The following is a 12381-nucleotide window of genomic DNA, read 5'->3' as shown; positions in this document are numbered from 1 at the left end:
ACGTTTCCTCTTCCAATAGCCATGGCAGCTATGCTGGATCTGTTTTTAAATAGATCTCAAATTATTTTAATGGAGTCTTTTAATGGAGTCTTTCAGGTTCCTTTAAATTGGCACTGTTAGATCCAAAAACTTTTTATATGTTATTACTGATGAAAATTAAAGACCTTTTGTAATATAGTTGTTTACATTTTTTTAGAATATTTAATAAAGCAAACTGCCCCTGAAAATCCCACCACTAGGACACCCCATCGATAATAAGACACTAACCAGATCTGCAGCCTCATGCTTGTCCATGAGTCATGGACAAGACTGCACTAATCACCTCCCACCACCACAAGGGAGGGACACCCCCACTTCCCCTGAGAGGATTTCTAACACTGTGAGCTAATCAAAAGAGTTTTTTCTATAATAAATACAGGTGACAGAAGCATAAAAATTGGTCAGGATTAGGTACTGAGTAACATTTTTTATATGGGATCTGACAGGTACGCTTTAAGCTACAGTCTGGGCAATGCTTTCCATAATAAATGCCAAATCCCTCCTGAGGAAATGCATAAGCCAAAAATGTGAACACAGTCTTGCAATCAGCTTTTATACATCAAAACAAATATTAAAACAGGAAGAACTCTATTCACAGTGCTTAAACCTACTTCAGAGGTCTATCACCAAACATAACTCCATTGAACGATAGGGCCCTCAAAACAGAATTCTGGTCAGAAAATTCCACAAAGGCAAATCGCGTTGGCTGCGTCTCATCCCCAGCCATACGGACAAATCTAACATCTCCTACTTGTTTAAAAAATTCAAGTAGCTGCTCTGCTGTAGTCGTCTGAAAAACAAGTTAATAAGAAAATGTAAAAGTTATGAACAGGTTATTTTTATTCATCCATTAATATTTAGTTGTAGATATCCCCTGAGGAAGGCGCAAAACAATTGTAGGAGTAGTGGAGGTTTGTCTAGATGCATTAATATGGGTATGAATATTCAGAGCATAATTGTATTATAATACTTTGTATTGGGTTCTCCCCCAGTATTAGCTCACAGTATTGCCAGTACACTATGACTCAATGGAGAGTAAAGAGGCTAAAATAATTAAATAAATACATATGATCTACAATAAAGAGATGTACCCTGAAATAGTCATTAAAGGACTACGCTGCCCCTAGACATCTTATCACCTATCCTAAAGATAGGGGATAAGATGTCTGATCACGTGGGGTCCGGCCGTTGGGACGCCCCGCGATCTCCAGGTCAGCACCCCTTAGGATAGGGAATAAGATGTCTAGGGGCAAAGTACCCCTATAAAGTACTGCTTGCCCAGTCATTAAGTGTATGGCAGTGATTACCTATGCAGTAAAGTATTCATGCACTCCTGCGCTTTTTTATATGAACTTCACCTAGAAAAAAAAAACTTGTGTTGTGTTGTTTTGTTTTTAAATGTTGGTATTAGTAACATTTGAGATCCTAATTTGATAAGAGGAGTTTGAGACCCTTTCTTGGAATATAATGTTTGAGGAGTCCTTCCTAAATTATAAGTTATATGATTGACCATAAATGAGTATATGGTACAATGGTTACACTAAAGCATAGGTCCAGTGGGAATTTTGTTGATTATGTGAAACTTTAAGGTAAATCATTTGGAAAACAAATTCAAACACTCACTACCTGGGAATTTAAGTTTCCAACATAAATCGTTCTCCGAATTTCATCAACCTTTGTAGGGTCAACATTTCCAACTAAATGTGGTTGTTGCAGTTCAGCAAGTGTAGATATGGCAGGTGAGAGAGCTGGAAGAACTGGTGCAAGAGCTGGAAGAACTGGTTCCAGTGGTGTTGTTAACGTTGCTGCCAGTGTGGTGAATGGGACACTGAGCTGCAAAGTAAAAATAAGTTAATAAAAGGTAAAAGGAATTTAATGGTAATCATATAAGCAGATTTATCAATCTGCTAGAGACAAAAACTAGAGGTATTTGCTCATAACAACAAATCACAGCTCAGCTTTCATTTTCCAAGAGCTTTCTAAAATATGAAAACCGAGCTATGATTGGTTGTTATGGCCTTATTAGTCCAGTTTTTGTCTCAGACAGATTGATTAATCTGGGCCATAATGTGTCATGTTACCTGCTGCCTGTTATATAAGGTCCTCATTAGATCAGAAGTGAAGGGAATGTAGAAACTTAAAGGGGTACTCCACTGGAAAAAAAAAATGTAATGCCAGAAAATTTACAGATTTGTAAATTACTTCTATTTAAAAATCTTAACCCTTCCAGTACTTATCAGCTGCTGTATGTTTCAGAGGAAGTTCTTTTTGAATTTCCTCTCTCTCTGACCACAGTGCTCTCTGCTGACACCTCTGTCCATTTTAGGAACTGTCCAGAGTAGGAGCAAATCTCCACAGAACACCTATCCTACAGTTCCTAAAATTGAAAGCACTGTAGTCAGAAAGAAAGGAAATTCAAAAAAGAAAATAACTTCTTGTGGAGCATATAGCAGCTGATCAGTACTGGAAGTATTATGATTTTTAAATAGAAGTAATTTACAAATCTGTTTAACTTTCTGGCACCGGTTGATTAAAAAAAAAAAAAAAAAAATAAGTTTTCCAGGGGAGTACTTTAAAAAGGAGATTTTTTAACACTTACCGTAAAATCTCTTTCTCGAAGGATCCATTGGGGGAGACAGACTGTGGGTGTATTCTGCTGTCTCTAGAAGGTGTGACACTATGGTAATAAAAAAAGTCGGCTCCTCCCAGCAGGATATACCCGCCTCCAGGCCCTGAGCTAATCAGTTTTAGTTCCAGAGCAATAGGAGAGGACCGACAGGTCAAAGAAGACCCAAACTGTCCGAGAACCAGAAGAAAAAATACAACTGAACACACCCTCGGACAGAGAACCGAAGAAAACCCCCAAAAAAGGGTGGGAGCTGTGTCCCCCAATGGATCCTTCGAGAAAGAGATTTTACGGTAAGTGTTAAAAAATCTACTTTTCTCTATCGGCTCCATTGGGGGACACAGACTGTGGGACGTACCAAAGCCGTCCCTTGGGTGGGCAGATAAGCAGTCAGGCAGACGGCCGTTCCACTGCAGCCTGCAACACTTTACGGCCCAGACTAGCATCAGCTGATGCGAAGGCATGAACCCGGTAGAACCTCGAGAAAGTGTGCAAAGACGACAGGTAGCCGCCTTGCAAAACTGCGAGGCCGAAGCTCTGTTCTGGAGAGCCCAGGATGCCCCAACAGAACGGGTAGAATAAGCCACAACCCTGAAGGGAGGAATCTTCCCTTTACAGCGATAGGCTTCTGAAAAGGCAGACCGAATGCACTGAGAAATGGTGGCCTTGGAAGCAGGTTGTCCCTTACGACGACCTTCTGTGAGGACAAAAAAGGAATCACACTGACGAAACGAAGAAGTAATAGAGAGATAGGACCTAACAGCCCGAACCACATCCAGTTTGTGGAGTAAATGCTCCTTAGGATGAGAAGGAGCGGGACAAAAAGACGGGAGGACAATGTCCTCATTGAGATGAAAAGCCGAAACCACCTTAGGCAAAAAGGAAGGATCTGGCCTGAAAACAACCTTGTCCTGGTGGACCACCAGAAACGGAGAACGACAGAAGAGAGCCGCCAATTCAAACACCCTCCGGATGGAGGTGATAGCAACAAGAAACGCCACCTTCCAAGAAAGGAGGCGCAGAGACACCTCTCTAAGGGGCTCAAAGGGTGCACCCTGGAGGGCACTCAGAACCAGATTCTAGTCCCAAGGGGGAAAGGGTGACCGGTAAGGAGGGACAGCATGCGCCACTCCTTGAAGGAAGGTCCGGACATGAGAATTAGAAGCCAGAGGACGCTGGAAAAGAAAAGAAAAGGCTGAAACATGACCCTTAAGGGAACTGAGAGACAACCCCAGTTCCAAACCCGACTGCGAAAAGGAGAGAAGACGGGGAACCGAGAAAGTCACAGGATACAGGACCTGAGCTTCACACCAGCGAAAATAAGACCGCCAAGTACGGTGGTAAATTTTTGCCGAGGAGGGCTTACGAGCCCTGAGCATGGTGTGAATGACTTGGGAAGAGAACCCGCGGGCCCTCAAAACCGCGGTCTCAACCGCCACGCCGTCAAATGTGACGACTGTAAATTGGGGTGGCAAAGAGGACCCTGTGAGAGCAGGTCCGGACGAAGTGGAAGGTGCAGCGGAGCGTCGTCCAGGAGCCTGACTACGTCGGCGTACCACGACCTTCGGGGCCAATATGGAGCTACCAGAATGGCGGAAACGTCCTCCGCTTTGAGCTTCCTCAGAACTCTGGGAAGGAGCGGAAGTGGAGGGAAACAGGTAGGGTAGGGCAAACCCTGCCCAAGGAATCACTAGGGCATCCACGGCTAGAGCCTGAGGGTCCCGGGACTTGGACACAAAAGGAAGGATCTTCTGATTGTGCCGAGACACGAAGAGGTCCACGTCTGGAATGCCCCCGGAATGTGAATCACCGAAATGGCCGGAACCTTGCTTCCCGCCCAGATGAGAAGCTTTGTCATGGCTGCCGAGCTGCGAGTGCCGCCTTGGCGATTTATGTATGCCACGGCCGTGGCATTGTTCGACTGGACGCGGACAGGACGGGACCGAATCCGCGACTCCCAATGAAAAAGACAAAAGAAGAATCGCCCGTAGTTCCAATAAGTTTATCGGAAGAAGGGCTTCTCGGGGAGACCAGAGTCCCTGAACCGTACAATCCCTGAACACACCACACCAGCCCGACAGACTGGCATCCGTTGTAATTACCTGCCAGTGAAGGGGAAGATATGACCTCCCCTGAAGAAGAAGGGGGGAGCGGAGCCACCAGAGCAGAGACTGACGGATCCTGTGAGGGAGAACATTCTTGCGATCGAGGGACAGAGGAGATCTGTCCCATCGAGAGAGAATCGCCAGCTGAAGAGGGCGGTAATGAAAACTGGGCAAAGGGTACGGCCTCCATGGCCATCACCATCTGACCCAGGACTTTCATACAAGTGCGGATGGAAACTGGGACCTGAGCCCGAAGGGAGCGGACTCCTGGCATAAAAGTCAGACGTTTGTCCGGCGGAAGGCAAATTCGGGCAGAGACCGAGTTGAAGTGAAGTCCCAAGAAGATCAGAGACTGGGTGGGAGAGAGGACTGACTTGTCCCGGTTGACCATCCACCCGAAGCGATCTAGAGTGTGAAGAGTGACATCCACATTCTCCAGAGTTGGGGCTCTGGTGGGAGCCTTGATGAGAAGGTCGTCCAGGTAGGGTATCACCGAGACTCCCCTCGACCGCAACAGGGCCATCACTGGCGCAAGGATCTCGGTAAAGACCCGAGGAGCAGTGGCCAGGCCAAAGGGGAGGGCTACAAATTGAAAATGCCCCTCCGGAACCGCAAAGCAGAGATACCGATGATGGCCTGAAAATATTGGCACATGGAGGTAAGCATCCTTGATGACCACCGAAGAAAGAAACTCCCCTTGTTCTAGGGATGCCACTACCGAACGGAGAGATTCCATTCAGAAGTGGCGGATGTGAAGATGGCGGTTGAGACGCTTGAGGTCTAGGATTGGTCGTACCGAATAGTCCTTCTTGGGGACCACAAAAAGATTGGAATAGAAACCCCGAAAACGTTCCCCTGGAGGAACGGGAACAATAACCCCCTGGAGAAGCAGAGACTGGAGAGCCTCTCGAAATTGCTTCGCCAGAGAAGGAGACTGGAGGGCCCAGGATCGAAAAAAGCGATCCCTTGGGAGGGAGACTAATTCGATTCGGTAATCGTTGGACACCACGTCCCTTTGATTTGGCCGCAAACCGGCCAGAACGGTTGGTGTCCGACTTCCCGGACGGGCCGCGCCCGGAACGAGGGAGCCTTCTTGTCCCGCGAAGGTGCCTGCTCAGACCCCTTGCTGGGGGCCAAGGGTCTGAAAGGACCAAAAGGAAGAGGACTTCCTTTGGGAAGTGCAGCGCGCCTTATTTTGAGCCAACAAGGAACTCTAACCCCCGTCACCTCAGAGATAATCTCGTCAAGGCGCTTGCCAAAAAGACGGCCACCCGTAAAAGGAAGCTCAGTGAGAGACCTTTTGGAAGCGGCATCCGCATTCCAAGCTTTAAGCCACATAGAACGGCGGAGAGCAGCTAGGTGACCCACAGCAAAAGCAGAACAACGGGCTGACTGCATGGAAGCTGTGCACAGAAATTCCCCAGCTTTAGAGCATTGGAGAGCCAGAGCAGACAGATCCTCTGGGGGAGTTTTAGGCACCACTCCGATAGGGCCTTGGACACCCATGTCGTGGCAACGATGGGAAGAAGCGAAGAGCCAGCTGCTTCAGAGGCAAACTTCGCTAAGGACTCCACCTTCTTGTCCGTGGAATCCTTGAAGGCAGCTGCATCTGCCAGTGACAGTGTAGTAGCCTTAGAGATTCGGGAGATTGGTGGATCCACTGAAGGAGGGGGAAACCACCTTAGTGACAAGATCCTTGTCAAATGGATAACGTTGTTGAATCTTCTTTATTCCCGGGAACCTCTTGTCTGGATGTTTCCATGTAGATTCCAGAATGGCGTCAAGGTCAGCGTGAGAGCTGAACCTTTGAGGTGCTGGCTTAGCACGATGAAAGGATATTTCAGGAGTTGCATCCGAAGATCCTGGGTCCTCTTAAGTGAAAGGTGTCTCTTATGGCTGCGACCAATGAGTTCACCGTTTCAACTGTACCCGAGCGGTCCTCTGAGTCAGATGCCGATTCGGAAACCTTGCCAGCCAGTTCACCAGGAGAATGTGAACGAGTGGAGGCAGTCCTGGAGGATGGTGACCCTGACCAAGGAACGCGGCTCTGGCGTGGCAGAGCGGCGACTCCGAGAACGTCCTCTGGAGGAGCGACGTTAGTGACCAGATGATATGGGGGGAGCGCCCACACCTATCTGAAGACTCAATGGAACAGTCGGATGAGGCACCCCTAGTACGCTTGTGAGAGCGTATGTGGGGAAGAGGACCGAGCCCCCAGAGAGGGCCGGTGCAGGGCAGACCCCTTCAAGGTGGACACCACTTCCCGGGAGGCCTCAGCCACCAGGAGACTTGAGTCAAGTGAGCCATATACTGGGTCAGAGAAGAAACCCAGTCTGGAGGGGCGGCTGAATCCACCGGAACCAAAAGGGCATCCGGAGGTACCAGGGGGTCTGGGGGAGCAGTGGAGCAGGCAGAGCAAGTGGGCTCAGCAGAGCCAGGCATTACAGTGCTTACATACAAAATAACCGAAATTCCAGTTTTCTGTTTAGAGGGAGCAACAGCTCTGGGTACGGACTTAATGAGAAAAAGACAGGAACTTTCCCACCCTAGTCTGTGTCCCCTGGCAGCTGCAGTGAGGAGAACTCGGCTCCGTGCAGCTAGAGTGTAAAATAGCCAGTCAATAGCCAGAGAGGGGCGTGCCTGAGGCAGAGGCACTAACTGATTGTCCCCTACTGAAGTTCGCGCCCACGCCTCTAGGGAGCTCTGACAGCCCAGGGGGCGGAGCTATGAGAAGAGCAAGAAGAAGCTGTAATGGTGCCCGCTCCTTGTCCCGAGCGCACATGACAGCCACGTATGCTCTTGGGGGGAAGTGAGCGGGCGGCCCAAATGTCGTCAGCGGCTGCCGGAGAAAACGAAAGTAAGCCGGCGCTCAGAGCGCCCGGCCAGAACGAGCGCCGTGGCTGTCAGCTGCATATAAGGCTCCGCGGTCATAGCCGCACAGTAAACACACCACACACACACAGTGAAGCAGTAAAAACACATTCACACAGTGTAAAAAGGGAATGCATGCCCCCTAAGATGCCACTGCTCGCCCCAGAATAAAAGTCAAGCCCCAGTATAAGCCAGCCCCATAAACCTGAAAAGGTGGGCCAAAAACTGAGGGTCTCCAGAGGTTGCAAATCCGCACCTAAAGGAGAAAAGGGAAATGTACTTACCTCAGTCAGAAGAACTTACCTAATGGAGTCTTCCATGAAGTCTTCAGCCAGCTTTTTGTCGCCTGCATCACACCTAGCTGCTATGTGCAAGCGAGGAGAGCAGGGGAATAGGGGGACCCGGACCCATGAGGTACCAACCCAGGCGTTGACCGTTGGCGAGGGGGGTGAACAGCGCATATACGCAATGACTGTGCCCAATTACTCGCAATGAGGAAACAGGGAACCGGAGTCCCTGAGTCCCCACCTGAAAACAAGAAAGAAAAAGGAATATAAAACTAACACGTCCCTATACTAGGAAAACAATAAATCAGAAGACCTGGTCTGGAGAATTCCAGACCATGTCCACCTCCTGCAAGACACTAAGCTAAAACTGATTAGCTCAGGGCCTGGAGGAGCTGACTTTTTATTACCATAGTGTCACACCTCCTAGAGACAGGAACATACACCCACGGTCTGTGTCCCCCAATGGAGCCGATAGAGAAAGTTCATATAATAGCTCATTCACAGCCACATTTTTTTATTAAATCCTACACAAGGGGATTGAACACAAACCATAGGTAGAGTATCTATTACAAATACTAGAGCCCTTGAACAACTATTAAGGGATTCTCAGGTAGGTTACATTATAACCATGCCACCAAAATCACAAGAGAACTTATCTTAAAGAGCCTGTCAGTAGATTTATGCTGCCGAATAAAGGGCAGAATAAAGTTGACAGGCTCTCTCATCACAACTAAGTTTTATTCTAAAATGCTGAAAAGTCTGAGAAGCAGTCTCCCAGTTTTCCCAACAACCGGCTACATTGACAAGATTTTTCCAGCACTGTGTATAGGGAGAAACTAGTCAATCAAGGCGAGAGGATGCTGGGATCATGCTATATAATTTTAACTAATAAATGGAAAGTAAACTTTTTGGCAATAAGGAGACTAAGAGAAAACAAAAACAGTGTACGTAGGGGGTAAACTCACTTCTCCTTTAATGGTGTCTGTAGCTGGATACATAGGGATCAGATGAAGCAAAATGCTTGGCAATACAGTTATAGACAATCCCCAATTGAGCTAAAAACATATCACTTTATTATGAATACCATTAAATAGGGATATGCGGGTGTTCATATCAGGAGAATTGTTGGTTTGCTCGTTCTAATAATTCTACCCGAAGATACATTTTCTATGGAATTTTGATGATTGATGTAATAGTTTTAATGGTATTCATAATAAAGTGATATGTTTTTATCTCAATTGTGGATTGCTTCTGATTTAAGGTAGCTAATTGACACTGTTGGTCAGTGATAGTGCAATACAGCTATAATTAGCAGGTTTACTTACCAGTGGTACATCCACTTTCTCTCGTCGCAGGACCTAAAGTCAGATAAATATTAGCTGATAATATGCATAAAATACACAAAGCATTATACTGAAACTATAGAATAAATAAAAGTTCATGTCATAAAATTAACCTGAATAATGACAAAAGCAATGCTTCCTCCTGCATCATCAAGGATTCATAGATTGCTCTCTCCTTTCAGCTTTAAAGGGGTACTCCAGTGGAAATTTTTATTTTATTTTTTAAATCAACTGGTGCCAGAAAGTTAAACAGATTTGTAAATTACTTCTATTAAAAAATCTTAATCCTTCTAGTACTTATTAGATGCTGAATACTACAGAGGAAATTCTTTTCTTTTTGTAACACAGAGCTCTCTGCTGAATCACGAGCACACTGATATCTCTGTCCTTTTTAGGAACTGTCCAGAGCAGCATATGTTTGCTATGGGGATTTTCTCCTACTCTGGACAGTTCCTAAAATGGACAGAGATGTCAGCAGGAAGCATTGTGCTCGTGATGTCAGCAGGGAGCTCTGTGTTCCAAAAAGAAAATAATTTCTTCTGTAGTATTCAGCAGCTAATAAGTACTGGAAGGATTAAGATGTTTTAATAGAAGTAATTTACAAATCTGTTTAACTTTCTTGCACCAGTTGATTAAAAAAAAAAAAAAAGGAGTACCCCTTTAAGCAGGAGAAAATTTAGAAAGTTTTGAGAAGCTGCATATCATAGCAATATACTAGGATCACTAAACAGACAGGCAGTGAGAGGCAGAGGGGATGAATAACTCTGTAGCCAACCATTGTACAAACTCACCAACTATATCACTGCTCTCCTGAGTTATTAGTTAGGGCAGAATAATCACTTCAGTAGCACTCCATACATTAGAGAACAAACAGGTAGTGCTTCGTGAGTAATTCATAGTATCCCACAATTGAAATACCTGCACAGGTTTTATGCTGTCTCCGGTTTCAGCAGCATAAAATTGATGACCAGTGTCCTTTAATGCGTTTGGGCACATTTAGAAATCAAGAGCCCAAATTATTTGTCTGAAGCCCTCCAAGTATTTTTAGTTGACTGCCACCTATAATACTTACAGATGCTAGTGGAGATGGAGTAGGTGTAGGAGTAGGTATAGGAAGCAGACCTGCACCAGGAAGCAGGCTGGATAATGTTGGAGCTGGTGCCAAGAGAGAAAGGGCCTTGGCTTCTTCAGGTATTTTACCTGTAGAGGCAACAATTTTAATGTTATTACAAAGTATGCGGTTCTGTTGATATTTCAGATTTTTAAGCCACTACATAAACCAAATAAAAAGGGACTAGTATATCCTTAGTAAGAAAGAATACAAACTCAAGGAATTTTCACCCCTCCTGTAATTACCCTGATCTCCAAGGAAATAAAATAAACGTGTGGAAAACGTCAAATACTAAATCTCATCAAATGGAATTTTACTTATAAAACTGAATAGACAAGTATTTAACACTTTGAGCTATGGGTCACCTGTACTGGAAACTTAAGGTTCATGAACCAAACGATATCAAGCATGGAGCCATTTTCCGGGGCGCTGTTTTCACGCTGATCGAAAGTTGTGTTACACATGACAACCGTTCGTGTTGGCTGCATCACTAATAGCACACAGAACATCAGATACAGAAAAGAAGAACATTTTTTAAAGTTTAATCCCCAAAAAATGCAAGTTACCAAATTTAATAAATAAGATAAAAAAATAAAGCAAAACAAATAATAAAGCAAATGTAACAAAAATAAAAGCAGGGAGAATGACATATTCCCTCTTTGGTAAAATTATTGTTGGGGTTACTAAATTGTGATGTAATGTGGGAATTACACTTCTATACAAATCACAGAAGATAAATTTAGTCTTTATTGGTGCAATTATAATTGATTAGGTAACACCATGCAGGCCAACTAGAGAAGGGCACAGTCCTACCACATAGACCAGATATCAACAGTGCTGGGTTTTAGTTAAAGGGGTACTCCAGGGAAGTATATAAATATTTAAAAAAAAAAAAAAAAGCTCCAATGCCACCACACTAACTGTGCTCCCTGTAAGGTACCTTTCACACTATAAATTCATCCGTTTTAAAGACCCATTATAGTATTCTGTTACAAAAACCCTTAAAATCAGCCGTTAAACGGCAGTTACAAAATCCCATACGCCCGTTTTAACCCGTCATAACAGACGTTATTTTTTGATGGGAGAAAAAAACAGAAAAAATAGTGCCCTCCCCTTGCCTACATCTATCTCCCAGCAATCATTGCAGCTCTGCTCTGCCAGTCAACTTACTCTGAGAGATGCCCCCACCCTCCTGATTTGGACAGAGACAGAGTGGATTGCTGGATGAGGCCATTCCTTCACTTCATGCATGTAAGTGACAACCAAAGAGGGGGTACTGCTGTATGGGCTATGGGCTTAGTTCCTCGGAATACCCCTTTAACTTGTTACAACTGTCTTGTGATGCTTGTATTCACACTACCCCAAGTAAAGGAGATGGCTTCAGATGTCTATTATTGTAGAGTCAGAACTATAGGACTGGGTTCTAGCCAGAAAAGCATGTAATGTTTAACATTAGGCACAAACAAGATATGAATTAACAGACATCGCTACGCAATCTGTGCAACAATTCTTCAGTACAAAACTTGGAAACTGATAATTTTACAAGTTGCTCACATTATTATACAAATAAAAATAAAATAAATATAGGGCATGACTACTTTTAACTATGTGTTATTCTAACCCCTAAAGCAAACTATAAATATAGCATACCTGCAGAATCCATACTAACATTATATAATAACACTTATATTAATTATTAATCTATAATACAAGTGATCCCCAGATGACATGTGAATTTAACTGAAGTGTCCCTTTTAGGTATATCAAAAGTTTTAATTGTTCAGGGTTTTAGTGCTAGGACCCCCACTGATCAGTGCAACCAGCGAGGAAAAGTTTTTCACTACCCGGCTCAAAGCAATTTCCATCCAAAGTCTATGGGGCTGTTGAGAGCAGGTGGATGGAGATGGGTGCAAGCCAGGGAATTAAGCTCTTAAAGGAATCGGTCATCAGTATCACCCACACTAATCTGTTGGTACAGGCGTGTAATGCAGGTGACACT

The 12381-nt window shown here is 44.8% G+C and overlaps 1 protein-coding gene across 3 annotated transcripts in view; it reads right to left on the bottom strand.

Moving 5' to 3' along the window:
- Window positions 1–12381, bottom strand: part of SREK1 (splicing regulatory glutamic acid and lysine rich protein 1) — a 65614-nt gene that overhangs the window by 31280 nt on the left and 21953 nt on the right. For all 3 annotated transcript variants that reach the window (XM_056541554.1, XM_056541553.1, XM_056541552.1), the window contains exons 3-6: window positions 10344–10471; window positions 9254–9286; window positions 1666–1872; window positions 651–829 (exon numbers count right to left, since the gene is read on the bottom strand). In XM_056541554.1, coding sequence (XP_056397529.1) covers window positions 651–829; window positions 1666–1872; window positions 9254–9286; window positions 10344–10471 — 547 coding nt within the window. The remainder of the gene's footprint in view (window positions 1–650; window positions 830–1665; window positions 1873–9253; window positions 9287–10343; window positions 10472–12381) is intronic.

The sequence above is a fragment of the Hyla sarda genome, chromosome 1 (genome assembly GCF_029499605.1).
Source record: "Hyla sarda isolate aHylSar1 chromosome 1, aHylSar1.hap1, whole genome shotgun sequence".
Taxonomy (NCBI): domain Eukaryota; kingdom Metazoa; phylum Chordata; class Amphibia; order Anura; family Hylidae; genus Hyla; species Hyla sarda.
Note: the sequence above shows the minus strand (reverse complement) of the source record. Positions and strands in the feature narration are given on the sequence as shown.